This window comes from Nomascus leucogenys, unplaced genomic scaffold (genome assembly GCF_006542625.1).
Source record: "Nomascus leucogenys isolate Asia unplaced genomic scaffold, Asia_NLE_v1 Super-Scaffold_241, whole genome shotgun sequence".
NCBI classification, from domain to species: Eukaryota; Metazoa; Chordata; class Mammalia; order Primates; family Hylobatidae; genus Nomascus; species Nomascus leucogenys.
In genome coordinates, this window is record NW_022095767.1 from 1,185,306 (window position 1) to 1,211,662 (window position 26,357).

General features: G+C 44.5%; 1 protein-coding gene across 2 annotated transcripts in view; it reads right to left on the bottom strand.

Moving 5' to 3' along the window:
* Nucleotides 1–26,357, bottom strand: part of RFX2 (regulatory factor X2) — a 120,493-nt gene that overhangs the window by 34,764 nt on the left and 59,372 nt on the right. For both annotated transcript variants that reach the window (XM_030807780.1, XM_030807781.1), the window contains exons 2-5: nucleotides 20,346–20,443; nucleotides 18,205–18,294; nucleotides 16,038–16,117; nucleotides 13,343–13,604 (exon numbers count right to left, since the gene is read on the bottom strand). In XM_030807780.1, coding sequence (XP_030663640.1) covers nucleotides 13,343–13,604; nucleotides 16,038–16,117; nucleotides 18,205–18,294; nucleotides 20,346–20,435 — 522 coding nt within the window. In that variant the 5' untranslated portion in view covers nucleotides 20,436–20,443. The remainder of the gene's footprint in view (nucleotides 1–13,342; nucleotides 13,605–16,037; nucleotides 16,118–18,204; nucleotides 18,295–20,345; nucleotides 20,444–26,357) is intronic.

The following is a 26,357-nucleotide window of genomic DNA, read 5'->3' on the forward strand; positions in this document are numbered from 1 at the left end:
ACTTCCTGGAGGAAGGGACTTTTGAGTTGGATCCTGAAGGACCTGATGGAGATGGGGAGGGAGGTGGGCGGCAGGTCCATGGGATGGAGGAGGCACCCAGCTGTGCGTGACCACCAAGGCATTCACACGCACTTGGTTTGTCCTAGACTCGCACGCGGAAAACAGCGATGTAAAATCTGCTGCAGCCACCCCGACGACCAGAGGACTGAAGCGGGAGGAGATGAAGTATACGCTTCCTTTCCTAAAACACCCAGGGAGGCCAAAGACTTGACACTTCTGCAAAGAGCAGGTTGAGTGTGTATTTCAGAGCAGGCTCGCGGAGCTGAGTTCAAGAATGAGAGGGTAACTGCTTCTCCCACGGCCTCCGACCACTGTGGTTCTGCCTTCTCTCATTAGCTACCCTTGCTTCAAGCCAAGGAGGACATCAGGGTCACCTTTAAGAAGTGCAGAAGGTACAGTGGAGGACCAGGAGAAAGTAGGATGGTGAGACCTCCCCCACCCATCAGCCTCAGGGCGCAGGCGATGAGAAGGCAATCGCCACCTCTATGATAGAAAGAAAAAACACACATGCCACCCCCATGTCTTGGGGCCATTCTGATCTGCAGCTTGGGCAGGCAGGTGAGTACTGCCCTGTGGGACATCGCTCACCTATGGGTGCTGGGAGAGCAGAGTGCATGACCTCCGGAAGTCTGCCCTAATCTCAGGGGGCCTTGTCCCGTGCCCAGCAGACTGGGAAGGAGAAGAAAACACTGCCTCTCCAACATAGTGGGTCTCAATCATTTGGTCTATTAAAAAATACACTATTACAAAATTTTGAGATTTCACCACCCACCCCTGAAAAAGAGCTTTATTTATTTATTTTTTTCTTGAGACAGAGTCTTGCTCTGTTTCCCCGGCTGGAGTGCAGTGATGCGATCTTGGCTCACTGCCACCTCTGCCCCCCAGGCTCAAGTGATTCTCATGCCTCAGCCTCCTGAGCAGCTGGGATTACAGGCGTGTACCACCACACCCAGCTAATTTTTGTATTTTTTAGCAGAGACGGGATTTCTCTATGTTGGCCAAGCTGGTCTTGAACTCCTGGCCTCAAGTGATCCACCCGCCTCGGCCTCTCAAAGTTCTGGGAATACAGGCATAAGCTACCACACCCTGCCTGCTTTTGTTTTTAAAAGTTAAATCTATTATTTCTCTTATTAGAAATCAAAATAGATAATTTTTTAAAAGATGTATTAATTCATTAAAAAATAATAAACCCATTATAGGTTAACACTTAAAGAATAGGTACACTTTACAAATTTAAAAAAACAAAAAAACAAAAAAATGAAAGGAGAAGAGTGGAATGATTCCACATCTTCCCAAATCTGTAGAGGGCGTGACTTACAGAAGACAGCTCTACACATCTGCTTCTGTATCTCCATCTGCTATTGTATACTGTTTCAGTTGAAGTACATTGAAAAAACTTGGCCTCACACAGATATATAGTTGGAAAAGGAGCACTGTTTTAATAGCCTTTTCAGATAATTGTGGATATTTTTACTTGATACTATAGCAACACTTGACAACTGGTAATTTCTTAAAGGTTAGCTGCATTGTGGAATCTGAAACCATATCAACTAGCTTTTCATGCTCAGTTACATTAAAATCCATTAATCTCGAGCTGACATCCATGACAATGGCAGAGTAAGGAACTCCAAAACCCATCCCTTCACAAAAGCAGTGAAAAAATGGGCAAAAATTGCAGAATCGACTTTATCAGAACTCTGGAAATGAATTAAAAGATTATGGCAAACAGGTGAACCCTTAATCAAGAAAAAAAAAAAAAAGATGAAACTTGGCATTTAAGGAAATTTCCGTCAAATCACTAGCTGACCACTAGGTAACCAAATAGAGATTTTGGCTGGGCATGGTGGCTCACGCCTATAATCCCCGCACTTCGGGAGGCTGAGGTGTGTGGATTGCTTGAGGCCAGGAGTTCAAGACCAGCGTGGCTAACATGGTGAGACCCTGTCTCTACTAAAAATACCAAAAAAAATTAGGTGGGTGTGGTGGTACACGCCTGTAATCCCAGCTACTAGGGAGGCTGAGGCAGGAGGATCACTTGAACCTGGGAAGCGGAGATTGCAGTGAGCCAAGATCACACCACTGCACTCCAGCCTGGTCAACAGAGTGAGACTGTCTCAAAAAACAAAAAAAATGCAGATTTTACAAAATTAGTTCAGAAAGGTCATGAAACAAACAATCAACAATACCTATAAGCAGCAATGGCAAACCCTGGGGAGAACAGAAGAATCCGATATTCAGCATCACCATGTTATACTATTCAAAATATCGTTTTCCACAAAAATTGAGGCATGCAAGAAAACAAGAAAGTATGGCCCATATGTAGAAATAAATAAATAGGACTGTCCCTGAGAAAATCCAGCCATTGGACTTATGAAACAAAGAGTTTAAATCAACTATATAAAATATACTTAAAGAGCTAAAGGAAATCATGTACAAAGCACTATAAAAAACCATGACAGGCTGGGCATGGTGGCTCACACCTGTAATCCCAGTGCTTTGGGAGGGTGAGTTGGGTGGATCACTTGAAGTCAGGAGTTCAGAGACCAGCCTGGCCAACATGGTGAAACCCTGTCTCTACTAAAAATACAAAAATTAGTTAGGCATGGTGGTGGGCGTCTGTAATTCCAGCTACTTGAAAGGCTGAGGCCTGAGAACTGCTTGAGCCTGGGAGGCAGGGTTTGTAGTGAACTGAGATCACACCACTGCACTCCAACCTGGGTGACAGAGTGAGATTCCACATCAAAACAAAAACAAAATAAAACAACAACAACAAAAAAACACAAGAGTGATGTTTCACCAGTAGAATATCAACAAGGAGACAGAAATTGTAAAAAGGAACCAAATAAAATTTCTGGAGTTGAAAGTATAATAGCCACAATGAAAACTTCACTAGGGGAGGTTCAATAGCAGATTTGAGCAGGCAGAAGAAAGAATCAGGGAACTTGAAGATGGGTCAATTGAGATTATCCAGTCTGAGGAGTGGAAAGAAAAAAGAATGAAGAAAAATGAGCTGAGCCTAAGAAACTTGTGGGACACCACCAAGCTTACCAACAAACACATAATAGGAGTCCCAGAAGGAAAGGAGAGGGAGAAAGTGGTAAAGTATATTTGAATAAGTAATGGCTGAAAACTTCCCAAATTTGATGAAAGACATGAATCTATACACTCGAAAACCTCAACAAACTTTAAGTGGCATAAACTCAAAGAAATCCACATCAAAGACACATTATAATTAAACTGTTGAAAGGCAAAGACAAAGAGAGAATCCTAGAAGCAGTAAGAGAGAAGTGGCATCACAAACAAAGAATCCAGAATATGAGTAATGGCTGATTTCTCAACAGAAACCATGGAGGCTAGAGGGCAGTGAAATGACTTAGTCAAAGTGCCAGAAAGTGGAAAAACCCACGTCAATGAGCAGATGAATGGATAAACAAAATGTGGTCCATTCATACAATGGAATAATTTAGCCACACACAAAAAATAAGGTTCTGACCCAGGCTACAACATGGATGAGCCTCATACAAAAGACTATATATTATATAATTCCTTTACCATAAAGTATGTACAATTGGCAAATCCCTAGAGACAGAAAGTAGATTAGTGGCTGTCAGGAGACGGAGGAAGGGACAATGGAGAGTGGCTGCTAGTGGGGATGGGGTTTCCTTTCAGGGTGATGACAATATTCTGGAACTAGATAATGGTGGTGATTGTATGACACTGTGAATGTATTAAACGCCCTGAATTGTCCACTTCAAAATGGTGAATTTTATGTTACATACATTCTATCTCAATGAAAAATATACATATAACTAATTTCAAAAAGTAATTTTAGTCTCCCTTGCAACTTGAATGAGTATTTTACTAATGGGTATGGTTTTGTAATATCATATATTGGTCACTTGAAAAATATGAGTTTACTGAGTTTGCAGATCTTCCAAACATTGTCACATTTCATTAAATAGTGTCAAGAAATCACATTCATTAATATCACCACAAACCTCATCAGAAAAGTCATTAACTTTGGGAAGTTGTCAGCTTCCTGGTTGGCAGACACAACTCCAAAATTTTCATTTCTTTGTTTGAAAACTTGAATTTTATCATTGGCCAGCTGTTTTTCTTAACATGTCAGGCTTTGTTCATTTTTGAAAACATGTCTGCCAAATACCTGAGTCTGAATAATCAAAGTTTGTCATTCTTTCAACCAGAAATGGAGTTTTAGGAAAACAATGGCTAGTTCTGCCCACACATCAATCAAGCACACACAGGCTTTTCTTGGAGGTGGTCACGTACTCTGGTGGACTTCCCATCTCATCACACACACACAATACTAAAGAGATGTGTGCTCAAGAGTTGAAATTTAATAAAATTAATGATTTTTACTGCTCCATCAAGGACATTCTTAAATGAAACTAGTATTTCCTTTCTTTCTTCTCCTTCCCTTTTTTTTTTTTTTTTTTTTTTTGAGATGGAGTCTCACTCTGTTGCCCAGGCTGGAGTGCAGTGTTGCGATCTTGGCTCATTGCAACCTTCACCACCCGGGTTCAAGCGATTCTCTTGCCTCAGCCTCCCGAGCAGCTGGGATTACAGGTGCCTGCCACCATGCTCAGCTCATTTTTGTATTTTTAGTAGAGGTGGGGTTTCACCATGTTGGCCAGGCTGGTCTTGAACTCCTGACCTCAAGTGATCCACTCACCTTGGCCTCCCAAAGTGCTGGGGTTACAGGTGTGAGCCACTGCACCCAGCCTCTTTCTCTCCTCTGTTAAAAACATCTTTTAGAATGTGAGCATGTGGTGATGAAAAATACAGTGACTTCTAGGACAGTTTGATGCCTCTGCATTCTTTTTTAAAAAAGAGGTGGGGTCTCTTCCTGCTGCCCAGGCTGGAGTGCAGTGGCATGATCATAGCTCATTTCCTGGAGCTAGAAGTGGCCATGGTGTAGGGAGGGAGAGGAGGTCATTCCCCAAAAACCCAAATGTGGAGACACAAGACAGAGAGGGCCACTCCTAAACCTGCTCTAGTTAATTCACCCTCTGTTCTAAAACAGAACTTAGACATGTTACCATAGAAGAAGCCAATTAAAGTTAAAATGCTAACAACCCTTTGGGGTCTTTATAAAGAATGCAGATTGTTTTTATTTTATTATTATTATTATTATTATTATTATTTGACATGGAGTCTTGCTTTGTCGCCATACTGGAGTGCAGTGGCGTGATCTCGGCTCACTGCAACCTCTGCCTCCCAGGTTCAAGGGATTCCCCTGCCTCAGCCTCCCGGGTAGCTGGGACTACGAGTGCGTGCCACCCCGCCCAGCTAATTTTTTTTTTTTTTGTATTTTAATAGAGACGGGGTTTCACCATGTTGGCCAGGATGGTCTCGATCTCCTGACCTTGTGATCCACCTGCCTGGGTCTCCCAAAGTGCTGGGATTACAGGCGTGAGCCACTGCGCCTGGCCCAAGAATGCAGATTGTTTTTAAAAGAGAAAAGCACTATGACGAATTTTGAAGGCAGAGTGGTAAGTCATAGAATTAGGCCTGGAGAAGGGAAAAGCCCAACGCTGTGGTCTAGGCAGAGGAGGCCAGCAGGGCTGAGAGGCTGGGGGAGGGAGATGGGGCATTTTAATCCCTTTGTCTGTTCCTCCCAACTCCCACTTGGCAGGGGTAGTCCCCACCAATATCTCCGTGCACGTCCTTTGTGGGGCATAAGACCACATTCACACTTGCTTTAATTATTTTCCCTCAGTCTCTATTTAGTTCTGCAACTTGTGTTTGTTACTTAATATTTTGTGGCTATCTTTCTGGACCAATTCTGTTGTTTGTTTCTTTGTTTTGAGACAGGGTCTCCTTCTGTCACCCAGGCTGGAGTGCAGTGGCACGATCACAGCTTACTGCAGCCTTGACCTCCTGGGGTCAGGCCATCCTCCCACCTCAGTCTCCCAAGTAGCTGAACATACAGGCATGTGCCACCACAACCGGCAAATTTTTGTATTTTTTGTAGAGATGGGGTCTCGCAATGTTGCCCAGGCTTGTCTTGAACTCCTGGGCTGAAGCAGTCCCACTTGCTTCCACCTCCCAAAGTGCTGGGATGACCAGCGTGAGCCACCGCGCCCAGCAGGACCGATTCTTAGAGCCGCTGGGATGACAGGCATCAGCCACCGCACTCAGCAGGACCGATTCTTCTAGAGCCACTGCGCACTCTTAATTTCAACACTCTTAACTAATCCACGGACGTTATAGAATATGATCCATTTTCTCACTAACGTCCTTCCTCTGGGCCAGGACCCAATCTGGGATCACATACTGTGATCATTTTGCATACGGTACCATAAAAGAAAACAGGAAAATAAGAAATGGGTCAACACGCAAGAGATCCATCAGTAGCTAATTGATTATTAGATCAATGATCCATTTCTCCATGGTTGTCTTAACACCTTGTCAAGTGAGGTTATGTCACTTCAGACAAAGAAGGATGACTTATCTGGTAAATCAATTGAAATGCTTCAGAATAAGTGAAAAATAGTGCTTTTTGTATGACAGTCTTTAATCTTGTCACTACAGGCAAATCGGAGACTAAATCTTCAGACATATCTTTCAAAGGGTTACTTATAAGTGTGAACCTGGGTACTTTTCCCACCTTTGCAAAAAAAAAAAAAACCTTATAAAACCAGCTTCGAGGCCCGGCGCGGTGGCTCAAGCCTGTAATCCCAGCACTTTGGGAGGCCGAGGCGGGCGGATCATGAGGTCAGGAGATCAAGACCATCCTGGCTAACACGGTGAAACCCCGTCTCTACTAAAAATACGAAAAAAATTAGCTGGGCGTGTTGGCGGGTGCCTGTAGTCCCAGCTACTGGGGAGGCTGAGGCAGAAGAATGGCGTGAACCCGGGAGGCGGAGCTTGCAGTGAGCCGACATCGCGCCACTGCACTCCAGCCTGGGAGACAGAGCAAGACTCCGTCTCAAAAAAAAAAAAAAAACCCAGCTTCAAAAGTGATGATATGATCACACACTTGCCAGAACCCATAGAATGCATACCACCAAGAGTGAACCCTAATGTGAACGGGACTGTAGTCAACAATAATGTATAAACATTGGATCATCAGCTGCAACAAATGTAACAAATGAACAACTTCAAACTGCACTACGAAGGGAACTCTATGAAGTTTTAAAAAAAAGTGGTGATAAATATCATAGTGAGAGAAAAAGCAGATGTGCCATTGGCTAAATTCCTTTATCAAACAGTATCTTGAGTGTGGGAATGTCAAAGGCAGGCAGCGGGAAGAGCAATTATCATCACGTGTGTTGGCTGGCAAATAATTCGCTCTGATCATTGGACAAAAGCTCTGCTATGCAGGGGCTGAGCAGGCTTCTGGCAGATGGTAGGAGTACCCAAGTGATTTATTTTTATTTATTTATTTAGAGACAGGGTCTTGCTCTGTCACCCAGGCTGGAGTGCAGTGGCACCATCGTGGCTCACTGCAGCCTCAACCTCCCCCAGCTCAGGTGATCCTCCCACTTCAGCCTCCTTAGTTAGTAGCTGGTACTACAGACACACACTGCTAATTTTTTTTTTTTTTTTGAGACGGAGTCTCACTCTGTTGCCAGGCTGGAGTGCAGTGGCACGATCTTGGCTCACTGCAACCTCCGCCTCCCAGGTTCAAGTGATTCTCCTGCCTCAGCCTCCCAAGTAGTTGGGACTACAGGTGCGCACCACCATACCTAGCTAATTTTTGCATTTTTAGTAGAGAGGGGGTTTCACCATATTGGCCAGGATTGTCTTCATCTCTTGACCTTGTGATCTACCCGCCTCAGGCTCCCAAAGTGCGTGAGCTACCATACCTGACCCAATTTTTAAGATTTTTGTAGAAATGGGGTCTCACTCTGTTGCCTAAGCTAGTCTTGAACTCCTGGGCTCAGGTGATCCTCCCACCTTAGCTTCCCAAAGTGCTAGGATTACAGGCATGAGCCACTGTGCCCAGGTGACTTTTCATTCTACATCTTCACTGAAGAGCCAGGCCACAGAAGAAGAGATGTGTGTGACTCATGATTCTGTCATGAGCTGTGCTGCTGCGTGGAGGTGCCATGGGCCTCCGCGAGCCACCTCCATGGACCACCAGGAAGGGGTGCTCTCTGAACCTTTCTAGTTCTGAGGGCTGCCTGACTGGAGAGCTGTTCTTTGCTCAGATAGACCTTGTTTAATTTACTGAAAGTTTCTCTTTTAATGGTATTATATATCGTGTATCATGAGACACCCTTCTTGGGCAAAAAGAAAGCTGTCAAAGGCAGAATATTTAGCTTGTTAAACTAATAAAATACAGTAGGACATTTTAACTTCAGCTGCAATTAAAATCCACTAGACTTTTTTGATCTTCTGCTGTATTAGTCAGATTTAAACTAATAAAATGAGAAAAGATTCATTAAAGTATGAGAAAAATTTTTAAAAAGATTAAAAAGATAAAGACTTTTTATCTTCGTCAGGGCCCACCGTGTGACCCTCAGAGGCTGTGTGTTTTCACAGCATGGCCTCATGTGGCCTCTGGGTCTTGCAGGAGGAAGGGCCCACCGAGGGCAGCTCCCAGGGTGGAGGGGTCTCTTTCTTGTTCCCCCTTGAGTGACCTTCAGCCTCCCCTGGACACAACCCAAACAGTAAAAAAGGAGGCGCCACTTGGGCAGAAAGGAGAAGAATAAAACTCACACTTTAGTATCCCTGCTCCACGTAGTGAAAAAAAGCACAATAGAAAATGTGTGTATCAAAAACTCACCATTTGGGCAATTAACTTTTAAGATTTATAATACAGATGACATTTTAACCAGAAATAAATACTCGAGAAAATTGGTCACCAAGAGTCTGGAATCACTCGTCGAGGCTACCTACCAGTGAGGACTTGCTTCAGTCCTCGTGCTCTGTCTTTAGGACTAAGTGAAAGTCCCAAGAAACAAAACTCTGACATGAACGAACTGGTAGACATCAAATGTTGGGTCCAGCAGCTGTATTTCTGTTGCAATTTCAGGGCCATGGTTGTTCTTGGCTCTTGGAAAGTCTCTCGAATTTCTGTGGCATCCTTGTTGGATGTTCTCATGCCAACAACAAGCCAATAAACAACACCAGAGCAGTCAGAAGCCAGGAATCAGATTCCTATCCAAGATGATGACTCCCCCAGAGCTTGGTGCGGGGTGTGTGTGTGTGTGTCTGTGAAAACATAGCCTGTTCATGGATTTCTAATTGATTTAATAATTCAGTTCTTCCAGAGCAACCCACATAACAAACCACGGTTCCAGGGTGGTGGCCCAGGGTCTGAGCAGCATGTTTGCTGCAATGAGGTAATTCTGAAATCACAGAGAACATTACTGTTTCTCAGTAAATCTGTAACTTGCAATTCTAGTCTATTTTACTGATATAAGTTGATGCAGTTTGCTAAGTCAAATGTGCCACATTTGTGACAATTACTGTAGTCTGTGAGGAAAGCTTTCTGTTCCATAACAACTAAACCTAGTTCCACCCAGCTAATCCCATGGGGGAGAAGTATGTCTGGTCTTCTGGGGCTGCCTGGCTGGGGTGCTAATGGCACCAAGGCACTAAGCGGCTAGGGGTAGAAGCAGCAGACACTACCCTATAATTTCACAGCCTCTAGAAAGCAAGTGACTCCTCCCGAGAAGAGAGGGAGGAGGCATGGGGCACTACACCTGTCCTCAGAGCCAGGTCCTGGGGGTCACTCTGGACATAGGAAGAGAGAGGACAGCAAGATTAATGGGGCCTCTCTGATGCCGGGGTGACCCCAGAACACACTAGAACCAAAAACAAACAACAAAAAAACAGAGAAGGCTAGACCACCACCTTCTATCTCAGGAGATTAGCCTTACACCAAAATAAGAAGTTATTGTGTAATTGAAAGTCAATCAGTGCAATTCACTATATTAACACCCCAATGAAGAAAAAATGTGCTTACATATGTAAAAAAAAAAAAACATTTGACAGAATTCAACATCTATTTATGATAGAGACTTCCAGAAAACTAGAAAAAAAAGAGAACTTCCTCAAAGGGCATCTGTGAAAAACCTACAGCTAACATGACATACTTAGCAGTGACAGACTGATGGCTTTTCCCTTAAGACTGGGGAAAAGGCAAGGATGTCCATTCTTGTCACCCTTGTTCAACATTTCACTGCAAGTGCTAGCCAGTGCAAAATGGCAAGAAAAAAAAATCAAATTTCTTTTTGTCCATATTGGAAAGAAAGAAATAAAGCGGTTATATTTGCAGGCAACAAGAAGCTCCTAGAACCAAAAAGTGAGTTCAGGCTGGGAATGGTGGCTCACGCCTGTAATCCCAGCACTTTGGGAGGCTGAGGCAGGCAGATCACGAGGTCAGGAGATCGAGACCATCCTGGCTAACATGGTGAAACTCCGTCTCTACTAAAAATACAAAAAATTAGCTGGGTGTGGTGGCAGACGCCTGTAGTCCCAGCTACTCAGGAGGCTGAGGCAGGAGAATGGCGTGAACCCGGGAGGCAGAGCTTGCAGTGAGCCGAGATTGCGCCACTGCACTCTAGCCTGGGCGACAGAGCAAGACTCCATCTCAAAAAAAAAAAAAAAAAAAGTGAGTTCAGCAAGATTACAGGATACAAGATAAACAGCCAAAAATCAACCATTTTCAAATCCTAGAAATGAACAGTTGGAAACAGAAATTTAAAGATCAATGCCAAGAAAACCCACAATGCCATTTACAATAGCTCTCCAAACATGAAATACTTTGGTATAAATCTAACAAAACACATACAGAATTTTGTAAAAGTTACAAAATGCTGATGAAAGAAATCAAAGAAGATCTAAACAAATGGAGAAAACATACCATGTTCATGGATTGGATGCCTCAACATAGTAAAGATGGGAATTCTCCCCAATTTGGTTTAGTGCAAATTAATCAAAATCTCAGTAGCATTTTTTTGTAGATATAGATAAATTTATCTAAACTTATAAAGAAACTTTGAGTTTATATAAATAGCCAACCTAATACTGAAGAATAAAGTGGGAGGAACCATTCTCTTCTATTTTAGACTCACTATAAAGCTATAGTAATTAAGACTATGCTATTTGTAAAGGGATAGGCAGACAGACCAAGGGGATGGAATAGGACACTCTGAAATAAACCCACACACATATGGCCAACTGATTTTTGACAAAGGTGTTAAAGCAATCCAATGGTGAAAGGGTAGTCTTTTTAACAAATGAGGCTAGAACAACATGTTGTATCATATGCAAAAAAAATGAACCTCAACTTAAACCTTACATCTTATACAAATGTTAACTTGATAGGAAGCAGATCTAAATGTAAAATGTAAAACTATAGTCAGGCATGGTGGCTCACGCCTGTAATCCCAGCACTTTGGGAGGCCGAGGTGAGCAGATCACTTGAGGTCAGGTGTTCGAGACCAGCCTGGCCAACATGGTGAAATCCTGTCTGTACTGAAAATACAAAAATTAGCTGGGTGTGGCGGTGCGTGCCTGTAATTCCAGCTACTTGGGAGGCTGAGGCAGGAGAATCACTTGAACCCGGGAGGTGGAGGTTGCAGTGAGCCGAGATGGTGCCACTGCACTCCAGCCTGAGTGACAGAGCAAGACTCTGTCTCAGAAAAAAAAAAAAAAAAACAAAAAAACAAGAAAAAAAAACCCAAAACAAAAGTAAAACTATAAAACTTTTCAAAGAAAACAGGAGAAAATCTTCATAACGTGCAAATAGGCAAAGAGTTCTTAGACGTGACATCGAAAGCATGAGCCACAAAAGAAAAACTGACAAATTGGATATCATCAAAATTAAAAAAGTTGTTTTTCTCTGAAAATGACACTTTTTAGAGAATGAAAAGACACACTAAAGACTGGGGAAAATATTTGCAAGTCACATATCTGACAGGAGACTTGTATCCAGAATATATAAAGAATTCTCAAAACTCAACCATAAGAAAACAACCAACCTAGTTAAAAAAGAAGCAAATGACTTGAAGTGACACCTGACCACAGCACCTACACTCACATGAAAAGCTGCTACCATCGTTAGCTATAAAGAAAATGCAAGTTGCAACCACAATGAGGTACCACCACACATCTATTAGAATGGCCCAAACCAAGAGCACCGGCAGCATCAAATGCTGCTGATGGAGCGGAGCAAGAGGAACTCTTGTATGTTGCTGGTGGGAATGCAAAAGGGTGCAACCACTTGGGAAACTGGTGGTTTCTGATAAAGTTAAACATACACCTTCTGTATGAGCCAGCAGCAATTCCACTTGTAGGTATATATCCAAAAGAAAGAAAACATATGTCCTTACAAAAGCCTGCATGTGAAACTTAGAGCTTCTTTATTCATAATCACCCCAAATTGGAAACCACCCAAATGGCCCTCAACTAGTGAATGAATAAACAAACTGTAGTGTAATAGAATATTACTCAGTAACAAAAAAAAGCAGCTCGGATTCATGCAGCAACTTGACTGAATCTCAAAGGCACCAGAATGAGTAAAAGAAGCCAGTCTGAAAAGGTCACAATCTGTATGATTCCATTTATACACCACACTGGTAAAGATGAAACTACAGCAATAGGGAACAGATCGGCAGTTGTCAAGGGCTGGGGATGGGGGAGGTTGTTACTGCCAAGAAATACGACGAGGGGGTTTTCAGGGCAATGCACAGTTCTGTGTCCTGATTATACGCAAATCTACCCATGTCAAAACTCACAAGGCTGCACACCAAAAAGTCGATTTTACTTTGTGTTAATTTAAGAAGGAAAATAAATGAAAAGTAAACACAGGTAATCGAGTTTTAAATGTGGAGACTTTGGAAAAGCAGATAAGTAGTTATTTTGCATGGGAGCATGGCAGTGAGAACTCGGCAGAGGCTGCAGGGAAACTTCCCCCGCTTGATTCAGTCCAGGTGTCTCGTGGATGGATTGATCCACGCCTCTAAGAGCTTGATATTAACAACGACAACAATAATAAGAGCAAAGGCGGCTGCAGTATCCACCAGTGGAGAGATGCTTGACTCATTCCCTTTTCATGATAGCCCACGACACATGACTTGTCCTCTTTATACCAATGGCCAACTGAAGTTCAAAGAACTCTGCAGGCCTGCCTAGGGTTGCGTGGCCCATTTGAGGCTGGCCCGACTCCATTGTGGGCCGCCTGGGCCCAGAGCAGACGACAGCCCCTCCGGGCCTCCAGCTGCCTCTTACTCACGGTCCCTGCCGCCGCTGCTGTGAGAATACTCATGGCCTACCCCGCTGGTCCCAAGAGCCTCCTACATACCGTGGCTGGCGATGACCGGGAGGTGTGGGCCAGGGAGTGTCTGGTGCTGTCCATCCCCCCGTGGATGAGATAGGCTCCCGTGCTGGAGACGATGGGGCTCCCCCCGACATCCATGGTGATGCCCACCATGCTGTGGGAGGGGACTGCTGGCGGGGACGAGGCTGCCACGGTCACCTGGGCGCCGCCTGGGGCCTCGAAGTAAGAAGCCGCACTGCTGGGGGCATACATCTGAGGCTCGGGGTTGTAGGTGTAGGCTGTTCGTCTGTTAGAAAGAGAAAAATCACGTATGGGACGCTGTCCCGTTTAAATGCCTTGTCCGAGTTCACAGATATCCAGCCAAACATCATGTAAAAGCTGTAGCCCAGAGAGGCCAGACATATGGAGCAATCTGGACATGGCATATGACACTCAAATGCAGCGCAAGTTCAGAGCCATCGTGTTGCAAAATCTTCAGGACCACAGGCTGACTCATCGAAAAGTGACCACTTAAAAATTCTAGGCCAGGTGTGGTGGCTCACGCCTGTAATCCCAGCACTTTGGGAGGCTAAGGTGGGAAAATTGCTTGAGGTCAGAAGTTTGAGACCAGCCTGGGCAACATAGAGAGAACCATCTCTACAAAAAATAAAATATTTAGCCAGGTGTGGTGGTGTGTGCCTGTAGTCCCAGCTACTCAGGAGGCTGAGGTGGGAGGACTGCTTGAGCCCAGGACTTTGAGGCTGCAGTGAGCTGTGACTGCACCATTGCACTTTAGCCTGGGCAACAGAGCAAGACCCCATCTCTTAAAAAAAAATAAAATAATACTTAAAATTCTAAGTGGATAAATTGGTCACATGAGGGAGCTCCTGTATGGAGATGGAGCAGTTCTGTATCTTGACGGTGGTATTGTTACACAAATCTACACATGGGCTAAAAATGCAAAGAAATAGACACACACACACATGCAAGGGCACACACATGAACATGCAAAGCCACATGCACTCCACATGCAAGCACACACACAAAAGCATGTGCATACAGACTGGTAGAACTGAATAAGGCCTGTGGGCTAGTTAACAGTTTTACCCCAATGTCAATTTCCAGGGGTTTTTTTGTTTTTTTGAGACAGGGTCTCCTTCTGTAGCCCAGCCTGGAGTACAGTGGCAAAATCATAGCTCACTGCAGCCTCAGCCTCCTGAGCTCAAGTGATCCTCCTGCTTCAGCCTCAGAATACAGGCGTGCACTGCCACAGTAGCTGGGGTTATGGGTGTGCACCGCCACAGTAGCTGGGGTTAGGGGTGTGGACCGCCACAGTAGCTGGGATTAGGGGTGTGGACCACCAGAGTAGCTGGGATTACGGGTGTGCACCACACCTGGCTGGTAGGTTTCCAGGTTTTGATATTATCCTGCGTGGTGTCACCACTGGAGCAAGCTGGGGGAAGGGTACACAAACTGTGTACTAATTTCAGAACTTCTTGTGGAGTCTCTGATTATTTCAAAATAAAAAGTTTAAATAAATGAAATTGTATAAGAAAAAAGAATTTCTAAGTGATACCAATAATTCATCTAATCTTCCTTTAACGATTAAAGGAGTGACTACGTTGTTCAGAGTGAAAATTTGAAGTTTTACTTGAGTAATACAGCTGTGGTAAAGGTGGTCAGGAGTGGCCTTCCCTTATCGGTGAGTAAGGTTTGTGATGCGTCCTAGGGGGAGGCCCTCTGGGTGGCAGGAAGGTCCCCTTTGACCTCTCGGAGGTGTACACTCCTGTACCCTAACCCTAACCCAGGGGGAGGTCTATATCTCTGTAGTACAATATCAAAACCAAGACCGTGACCTTGGTAGGACTTACAGACCTTGCTCCAATGTCACTGGTTTTACATGCACTTATTGTGTCTCTGTGTGTTTCGTAACCTTCAACATCATGCTTTAGAGAATCATACAGCTCCACCAATCACAACCCTGAAGTCACAGCCAGGTTCTCATGTACAGCCCCTGCACTTGTGAGGGGATCCATCCAGGCCAAATGGAAACAGACAAGCAGGCAAAAGGACTCACGTCTAAAGTAAAGTGAGCTGCACGGGAGAAGCACACTTTCCTGCCCCAAGCATCATACAGTTACAGAGCAAAAAACTGTAGACGTCCTTGCAACATGGAAAATCAAGTTCTATCAACATTATACAAAGCTGGAGTTTAACAGAGGCGAGGGAAAAACACACAGAGGTGGATGGTTTCTGGATCTCAAGGACTGAGACTTCAGAGTGAAGGGTTAGGATTAGCCTTTTTTTTTTTTTTTTTCCCAAGACTACCTTTTCTAAAAGTAAAAAGTACAAAAGTCTGTGATTTCTGAAATCTCCACAGTGTTATGACGTCCTAATCCCTCACCCCCCACCCCGCTCCTTTTTGTTTTGGACAGGGTCTTGCTCCATCAGTCAGGCGTGATCATAGCTCACTGCAGCCTCCAACTCCTGGGCTCATGCGATCCTCCCACCTTGGCCTCCCGATTACCTGGGAGGGATTCTAGGCACTTGTCACCATGTCTGGCTAATTTTAAAATTTTTTGTAGAGATGTTGCCCAGTTTCCTAATAGCGTTTTAATAGTATTTGGTGAACACATCGCCAAAAGCATAAGGGAGAGGAATTTGCCCAATGCCTCCCCAGGTGGCAAAGGCTGGAGTCAGGGAGAGGGTTCTGGGCGTGGCCCGCGGGAGAAGCACGCACATGGCTCCATTGGTGTAGACGGCGTCTCCCCCTTCCACGTACTGCACCTGGGCAGGATACACGTGCTGCACCGGCTGCACCTGAAACATCGGATACGCTGTGTTACCGCCAGTCGCGCCCTGGTGAGTTGCCTGCAGATTATTCAAGCTACACGTGTCTTCTATTGCCTTTATGAACATTTAGTACCAAATGACAATGTTCCCGCCCACAGTTGGCACGCCTAGAAAGACACCGAGGAGACTGTAATGTACAGACGACATATTCCAAACAGGCCCACACAGTTCAGGGAGCTGCGACTGATCCCCAGAGCTCTGCTAGCGTGTCTGTGCGCCCTGGCTCCTCTGTATACGTGGGGGCAGGACCAGGAGAATGACAGCGCCCCTCCAGTGCAGTGGAAACTAGAGTTGTGGACAGAGGCCCAGCCTTGGCTCACAGGACTGTCCCTGGTTTCTGGTTTTTTTTTTTTTTTTTTTTTTTTTTTTTGCGACAGGGTCTTCCTCTGTAGCTCAGGCTGGCGTGCAGGCTGCAGTGCACAGGGGGCCAAGCAGATTCGACTCTACATGGCCCCAACACCCCCCATGGGTGGCCCTGGTGCCCCTTCCCTGGCAGAGAGGAGGGGAGAGAATGTGATGGTCTGAACAGAGTGGGAAGGAGCAGCGTGCCTGGAGAGATGGGGCAATGGGGGGACCCCAGCACACCCCCGCTGCCCTGCCCTCCCCTCGCTGAAACATCAGTTCAGAGCCTCAGCTGACAGGCCCCGAGGGACTCTAGTCCGAGCAGTGGAAGCCAAACGCTTTGCACATGGGACTTCAAACTCTCACCCAGAGGGCATCTTAGTGGCTGCCTACGTCCACTGAATTTTGGGGTGAGAAGATGGAGTGCCACAGCAGTGGGCTTGCTCGGGTGTCATGGTGTCATGGTGACCTTCCTCTTGTGCTTGAAGCTGCAGGAAGGGGCTGACCTGCCCCTCCCGGGACCACTGAGCATGGTATGCACTTGTCCAACGCACCACCCCCAGAATCACAAGTTCCAGGGATTAACATCTGTTGGGTGATGCCCCCAGGGGTGGAAGTCAAATGTCGAATTCTGGGGGACCAAGTGAAATGCAGAAGTTACAGAAAGAGCTGGGGCAGGCCCAGCACCAGAAAAGTGGTGGAAGCTTCTGGAATCATACATTGGTCTTTGTCTCCTCTCCATGGTGTCTCTGGGGAGTGCCTTGACAGACAGTAGCTAAGACAGAGCCATTGGCCTGAGGCCCTGGGTCCCCGCTGGGCCTGTCTGGAGCCTTTTCCTTCCTGTGATCCCGCAAACCTTCCTAGTTCTCATGGACACAGTCACCTGACAAATGCCTGTGAACAGACTGCCAATCTAGGCAGGGCCCTCTTGAAGAGTGGTGCATCCTCTAGGGCCTCAGGGCTCCTTTTAGGGAGGAGCCTGAGTTAACTTTAATTCAGGATTCTGCAGGGCACAGTTGGCAAACTCCGGCCCTGAGGGCCAAATCTGGCCCACTGCCTGTTTTTGTAAATAAAGTTTTATTGGCACACAGCCACGCCCATTTGGTTGCATATCATTTATGGCTGTTTTTACGATACAATGGCAGAATTGAGTGGTTGTCCCAGAGACTGCCTGGACCACAAACCCCCAAAAATGTATAATTTGGCCTTTTCTGCAAACAGTTTGCTAACTATGCTTCTAGAGTGTCCTCAAGCTGATGATCTGTGTTGCTACTTGGCTGATCAGCCATGCTTTCAAACTTTGTTCTTAGATAATTGAAATCATAAGAAGCATTTCCTCTGTTGTGCCCACATCCGAGGGTATGGCACTCACTAGCAGAAGGTTCCTCCAGTCGAGAGCCCTTTGTTTCTGTCTGCATTTCTACCTGAGCTCCACCCAGCAGGCACAGGGTGCTCACTGGCTCCCCAAATGCTTGCTGAACTTCTGAATGAATGAAAGATTACCAGCTTTCTTGGCTTGTTGCAAAACTATCTGCAGTAAATGATTTTTTTTTTTAATTGCACAGCTTCTGGAAAAGCCCTTTGGCTAAGAAACTGAAGCTTACAACAAGGAACAGCAGCCACAGAAAAGGATGCGTCCTTCAGAGATTGTTCTGGATTGCCGAGTACTAACTGCACCCCGGTGTGCACAGTGCTGTGGTGCTTGTCATTACCTGCTGGGGTACCTGCTGAACTCTGGGGAGGGAGATCGGCTGCATCTGGGCCCCTTTGGGAGCGGAGCTGGCTGCCTGGACCAACACCCTCTAAAAGGGAAGGGAGAAAAGGCCAGTTAGACTTGTCAGAGGTCAGTGCTGAGGATACACACAGAATGTAAGAAGCTGTTTGTCTGTTCATGTGCTCTTTATTAAAACATAGGCAGGACTGATCAGAGGGGACGGCGGGGTGATGGTCAGACTTGCACACTCACACCGACCTGGGCAGACACACGGCAGGTACGTGCAGGCACACAAACAATGCACATACATACACAAGTGTGCACATATACACTCACCCCATGCACCACACATATGCACGAATTGTGGGCACACACACACGTATGCACACACACACGTATGCACACACACATACACGGAAGCACATGCACCTTCACCCGCCCAGGCAGCTTTGCCTCTGTGGGTCTGTGGTCTGCAGCAAGGTGACACTGCCCATCCTTAGTACAGAGGGGACTGCTGGGGCCCTCTGGACAGCCGTCCGCACCACTGCCTGGGAGAGCACTCTGTGGCGCCTCTCGCTTCTGCGGTATAGCCCGGACTTGTTTCCATTTTCTAATGAGGTTAATGAAGCCAGAGGGCTCAAGTACTGCCTCTGGCTACAGAATACTCGAGTCCAGGTGCCCTGTGTCTGGGTCCCTCGCTCTCTGACCCCACTGCTCTCCAGCCTCCTAAGTCAAGTCTGCACAGTGTGGCTTTGCTATTTTTCTGGGAGTACGGATTGGCCACACAAAGCTATGAAAATGGGAAGGGTCAAAGTGAACTCGAGTCGAGGGAGGAACAGGAGTGTTTTGTGTGTTTATTGAGAGCTGGGGCTTTCAGAGTCATTGGCTGCAGTGCTGTGATTTCCCAGCATGAACCCTGAAAGTCACAGGTAGCAGTGACTGCCATATATACATCACGAGGGGTGATGGGTGAGGACACGCCATCCCCTGTGTTGTAGGAGTGGAGCTAACGATGAAGATGGTGCTAATAAGGACCCCAGCACAAGGGCATTCCGATTCCAGGTGAGCTGGGCACTGTGTGCTTGGAGAATTCACAGGGTCCTGGCAGGGCCTCAGAGAGGGACCACAGTGATGAAACCTGGGACGGACGTGGTGGCCATGAGTGGCACTGAGACCTGTCCACGGTGGCTGCTGCAGAGGAAGGCAGAGTCCACCTAGGCCTGGGAGAGCCTGAGAAAGGGGCTTGGCAGGAAGATCTGAGGGCTGACTCCTCTTGGACAGTTTAAAGTGGGCAAGGGAACAGGCCACAACTGCTGGCAGCGTGACAGCATCTGATCCCAACCTCAGACGGGCTTCCAAGACGCCCTCCCCACTGCCATATGTGCAAGAAATAAAAGCTAAAGATGTCTGACCATACACACTACATCAAATAAACCGCTTCACTGTCTGCCTTTTTGTTTTTGCTGAATTGTATGTTTTTTTGTTTTTTTTTTGTTTGTTTGTTTTTGGGACGGATGTTTGCTCTTGTCGCCCAGGCTGAAGTGCGATGGCACCATCTTGGCTCACTATAACCTCTGCCTCCTGGGTTCAAGCGATCCTCCTGCCTCAGCTTCCCGAGTAGCTGGGATTACAGGCATGCGCCACCATGCTTGGCTAATTTATTATTATTATTAGTTTTTGTATTTAGTAGACATTGGGTTTCACCATGTTACTCAGACTGGTCTCAAATTCCTGACCTCAGGTGATCCACCCGCCTCGGCCTCCCAAAGTGCTGGGATTACAAGCGTGAGCCACTGCACCCAGCCTGCCTTCTTAATAAAGCATTTCTGTGGAAAAGGGTCATTTCCAAGTACAAGAAAACCTCCACTGAAAGCTAAGAAGAGACCAAGTCAGATTTGGGGGAGTGGTTTCTTTTCCATTCGTGTCATCGTTTCCTTGATGGGATCTTTTAAACAAATATTGAAAAAGCCAAATACAGTTAAGGAAATTGTGCCTATTTCAACGGCAGCAGCACTGGGGCTGAGAAGTCCATTTGGAAAAATACAGATTCCTCTCTTTGCAGATCCGAGTAGACTTCAAACCCATAGGGATCGCGTCCACACTGTGGCCACCCTGTTGTTGCTGAGAGGCGCGTGTTACCTGCGGGGAGGCTGGCACAGGCGGGGCTGCTGCCGAGGGACGCAGAGCCACAGACGCTGGCGAATCCGCTCCACCCTCGGAATTCTGCATGCTCAGGTCTAAAGAAAGGCGGAGAGAGATTGGGTGGGCAAGGGCTGCAAGCACTGAAAACCAAAGAGGCAACTAACAAGTTCAAGGGAGGGAAGGAGTAACCAGCTACATTCTTCAAAGTCGAAAGGCAGAGACCCTGGTGGTACCGCCTAAGTGAGGAACTGCGGGAACAGGCTGCACAACCGTCCCACAGAAGGAGAGAGGGGCCAGAGAAAGTTTTCCAAATATAAAACCCAAAAAGAGCTCTGTCACCACACAATGGCAGGAATTCCTCAACAGAAGGCCAGGACAATGGCTCTGTGCCCAAGTCTGAGCAGGTTGAACTATTTTGAAGGGCTCAATTGTTTCCTCATTTACGCAGCAAATAAAAAGCTCTGGGTGGGTGACTGCCATTTGGGGAGATACTGCACCCCAAATGACAATGGGAGAAACTCTTAAGGCTGGGTTTCCCCACTGTGGCACCATTGACATTTGAGCTGGATACTTCTTTGCTGTTGGAGGCCCTTCCTGGGCACGGTAGGGTGCTGAGCAGCATCCCTGGTCTCCACCATTCCATGCCAGGAGCACCCCCTCCCCAAGCTGTGGCAATCACAAATGTGTTCAGATATTGCCAAGTGACCCCTGGGGGGCAGTGTGAGAACTACCGGCTAGGGAGAGAAAAGGTGATCTGCAGAGGGAGCAAAGAAACGGTACATTTTATCCTGGGCTGGATAAAAGCCCTCACTAATTTTGGCAGTAAGTAAAAACTGCCTTCTGTTCAAAGCCATCTTTGCCCACAAGAAAGCATAAACATATATTTCTTTGCTGTCGGAGGCATACATCTTTCAAATAGGTAGTTTTAAAATTCTATATAAAACAACTTATTTAATATCGTGGCAGATGATACAAATTTGTTCCACGAAAATGCTAAAAGTCGAACAGTCTTCACTTTTAAATAAGCAATCGGCTATGTTGAGCATTTGAGACATAGTTAAGTACACACACTTAGGTAGGGAGGTGGCTTTGTGATCAGGCACACCAGTCCCCCGTCCTGGCACCAGCTCTGAGCATGTCACCCTCCCAGTGCGGGGTCTCCATGGCTCCTGCCTGCTGGGGGCGGTGAGGACTGAACCTCAGACATACATCGCGGTGCCCACGACATAGTCAGAACACAATAGACATTTGCTAGAACTTTTACGTTTCTCTATCACCCCCAGAGTTTTTATCTCTTAGAATGAGTGAAAAAAAATTTTAAGACTTTTAAAAATGAAAAGCCAAACTTACAATAGATTAAACTAATTTACCTAAGGAAAGCAGAAAGGGATATGTGTGTTTGAATTCGAGTGTGCTGGATTAATCCCATCTGTATTGTTGGGGACTATTCCTCAGCCACCACCGCCCCCCCGGCCCCCGTCCCCTCCGAAATGCTTTCGGTGCGACACAGAGCCCCATGGCCAGTGCCTGGGGATTTTTCTGTTCTGTGTGAGCCTGACTCACTTCTCACCACTAGATGGCCCCAGAGCCACATGGTGATTGGCCGGGGCGTTAACTAAACCTTAAACAGCCTGCACCTCCTACCTTCTACTCTTTCAAAAGATTGTAAATTTCCCATTGTGTATTTCCTGAGTCCTCAACTCACTCTCTCTGTCTTTGACAGAACTGACCTTTGGAATTTTTCTGTTGCAAGCTGCTTGTATTCACAGTTTCCTTTAAATGTTTAAATTTGCACACCATCCACCATGCTGTTCCCATCTGAAGTCAAGTGGGTAGCATCAGTGATACTAGGATATAATTTGACTAGAACTCTTTGTGAAAGGAGTCCACCAGTGATAAAGTCAGAATGCTGACTTGACTAAGACCAGTTCATTGTTCCGCAGGTGGAAATAATTTTGTTCCAAACTCCAGACCTTATTTAAGTAAGAGGAGGCCGTGAGAGTGTTGGGGATAAATGGCGGGACCGTGGTCTGTCCACCATGGCCAGAATGCACCTTCCAGAAAGCAAGTTGTTCCACATCACAGGCATGTACACATGAATGTGTTCCCCTAATTTATTTTTATTAATTATTGTTATTGTTTTTTGAGATGAAGTCTTGCTCTGTCACCCAGGCTGGAGTGCAATGGCATGATCTTGGCTCTGTCTCCTGGGTTCAAGTGATTCTCCCACCTCAGCCCCCTGAATAGACGATATTACAGGCACCCACCATCATGCCTGGCTAATTTTTGTATTTTTATAGAAACGGGGCTTCACCATGTTGGTCAGGCTGGTCTCAAACTCCTGATCTCAGGTGATCTGCCTGCCTCAGCCTCCCAAAGTGCTGGGATTACAGGCATGAGCCACGGCGCCAAGCCTGTTCCCCTAATTTAACACACTATTTACCATGTGCTGTCTTATAGGTCAGACCAATGATTTTGTGGCTTTTTGCCTGCGGGCATGCCCCAATCCACAAATGCTTGGGTCGTTATCCTGAAGGGTCAGAGGACAGAGTTCTGAATGCTGGGGTGTGGAGATTCTGGAAGACAGAGAGCCACAGAAGGGGTGAGCCCTCAAATCTTCCTACAAAATACACCTGAATCTTTGGCTAAGCAACTACACCACAAAGGTGTGGGGGAGATACCAGGGGTCTTGGGGAAAAACCAGCAGTGCAAAGATAAAAAAATTAAGTGAAGATTTCAGCTGCTGCCTGTTGCAGGAGGGAGAATTTGAATCTAGCCAAGCCACTTACCTTCAGGGGAACTCAGCTGAATCTACAGATTCTACAGTACATCATTAATGATGTCCAGGACCCAGTAAAAATCATGAGGTATGAAAAGAAACAGGAAAGTGTAACCTACACTCAAAAGAAAGAGTAACAAATAAAAAGAAAAAAGAAAAGCAGTTAATTATAACCAAACCCAAGATAACCCAGATGATACAGATAGCATTCAAGGACTAAAGCAGCTACTAAAAATAACTTCAAGAACTTAAAGGAAATTATATACATAATGAATGAACATGTGGGAATCTCAATCAAGAAACAGAAAGTATAAAAGGAGAACCAAATAGAAATCCTGGATCAATAACTGAAATAAAAACTTAACTAGATGCACTCAACAGCTGGTTAGAGATAATGGAAAGAGTTAGTGAACTTAAAGATAGATAAAAAGCATTTACCCAATCTGAAGAATGAAGAGAAAATATATGAAGAAACATGAATAGAACAAACTGTCTAATATATATGTAACAAGAGTCCCAGAAGAGAAAAAGAGAATGTAAGAGAAAAAAATATTGAAAAATGGCCAAACACCTCTATATTGGGTGATGGATATCAACTTAGAGGTCCAAAAATCTCAACAAACCCTAAAAAGAATACAAAGAAAGCCAAGATAGGTATGTCATAGTTAAACTGTTAAAAGAAGCAGTCAGAGAAAAACTACATATTAGATTCAGAGAACAAGGGCACAGATGATGACTGGCTTCTCATCAATAACAATGGCAACCAGAAGACAATGGAATGACATTTTTAATATGCTGGGGGGGAAAAACCCTATCAGCCCAGAATTCTATCTCCAGCAAAACTATTCTTAAAAACTGAAGGTGGAATAAAGACATTTTTTGCATAAACAAAACCTGATAAAGTTTTCTGCCTACCATGAGAAATGCTAATAGAAGTTTTTCAGAATGAAAGGAATTAATACCAGATGGTAAATTTGGATCTATTAGGAGTAAATATCACTTAAAATGATCAATACACAGGTAATTATAAAAAAACGTATTTTTATATATTTTATATTTTTCCTTGTCTTCTCTTAATTTATTTTAAATACATAAAACTATTTAACAAAACCTTTATAACACTCCATTGTGGGGTTCATATCATATGTAGACGTTCTCCATGACAGTTATAACACAGAGGATGGGGACAAATTAAGTTATACATTCAAGGTTCTTGTATTTTACCTAAAGTAGTAACATGTTACCTCTGTAAATTGTGATGAATTAACAATGCACATTGTAACCTCTGAAGCAACCACTAACAAAAAAAAAATACAAAAAGGTATAGCTAAAAAGCTAATAGAGAAATAAAATGAAATCCTACTTAACATATTTGATTATCCAAATAAAGGCAAGAAATAAAGGACGGAGAAACAAACAAACAAACAAACAGATGGCACAAATAGAAAGCAAATGGCAGAATTGCTTTGCTAAATCTAGACATATTAATATTATATTAAATGTAAATAGACTAAATTCTTGAATGAACAGGCAGAAATGATCAGCCTGGATAACAATCAAGATCCCATTATATGCTCCCTAAAAGAAACCCTCCTTAAAAATAAAGACACACATAGGTTGAAAGTAATAGAATAAAAAGAGATCCACTGTGCAAACTCTCTGATCTTTTATTTTTTATTTTTATTTATTTATTTTTTTGAGACGGAGTCTCGCTCTGTTGCCCAGGCTGGAGTGCAGTGGCACAATCTCGGCTCACTGCAAGCTCCACCTCCCAGGTACACGCCATTCTCCTGCCTCAGCCTCCCGAGTAGCTGGGACTACAGGCGTCCGCCACCATGCCTGGCTAATTTTTGTATTTTTAGTAGAGACGGGGTTTCACCATGTTAGCCAGGATGGTCTCCATCTCCTGACCTCATGATCCACCCACTTCGGCCTCCCAAAGTGCTGGGATTACAGGCATGAGCCACCATACCCGGCCTGCAAACTCTGATGTTAAGAAAGCTGGAGCGGCTGTAATAATCAGACAAAATAGACTCTGAGATGAGAAATATTACTAGCAATACTAGAGACATTGACAAGACAAGGACTATTACTGCAGATAAAACTTCATCATGATAAGATGATCAGTTTATCAGGATGACATACTGATTACAGATGTGTATGTACCTAGTAATACAGCTTCAAAATACATAAAGTAAAAATTAACAAAACTAAAGGAGGAAATAAACAATCATAATTGGAGATTTTAAACATCCTTCATTCAGTAATTTTGATTACTGAATCAAAGTTAGAAGAACTAAGCAAAAATATTACTAAGGATACAGAATATCTGAATTATATTATCAACCACATTGATATAATTGACATTTAGAGAACACTACAATCAAAACCTGCACATTCTTTTCAAATGCACATGGAATATTCACTATGATGGGTCATGTTCTGGGCCATAAAATAAGCCTCAATACATTCCAAAATACCATAATTATACAGAGCATGTATGCACTTTGACCACAATGGAGTAAATTAGAGATCAGTAAGAAGGTTAGAAAAATGCCAAATATTTAGAAAACTTAAAATACACCTTCAAAATAATCCATGGGTGAAATAATAAACCCCAAAGAAAAATAGAAAATATTTTGAACTGAATTATAATGTAAACACTTTGTGTCAAAATTTGTGGGCACTGGTGCAAATATTGTGGGTGAAAAAAAGAAGTAAAATTATTAAGAAAAAAAAGTGGCTACATCTAAAGCAGTGCTTAGAAAGAGATGTTTAGGTTTATATGCTTATATTAGAAGGATTTAAGAACGTTTTCAACCTTAAAAAGCTATAGAAAGACAAACAAACTAAACTTAATAGAAAGAAGGAAAAACAATAAAGAACAAAATTAATGAAATTAGAAACTCCATAAACAATGGAGAAAATGAACAAAAGCAATATTTCTTCAAAACTGAAATTTTTTCAGAAAAAGAAAGGAGCTATCAAGCCATGAAAAGACATGGAAGAAATTTAAACACATACTATGAAGTGAAAGAAGCCAGTCTGAAAAGGCTACATACTGTATGATTCTAATTAAACAACATTTTGGAAAAGGCAAAACTATGAAGACAATGAAAAGATCAGTGGTTGCCAGGGATCAGAGAGAGGGATGAGTAGGCAGAGCACAGAGGATTTTTAGGACACTGGAAGTATTCTGTATGGCACTATAATGGTGGACACATGTCATT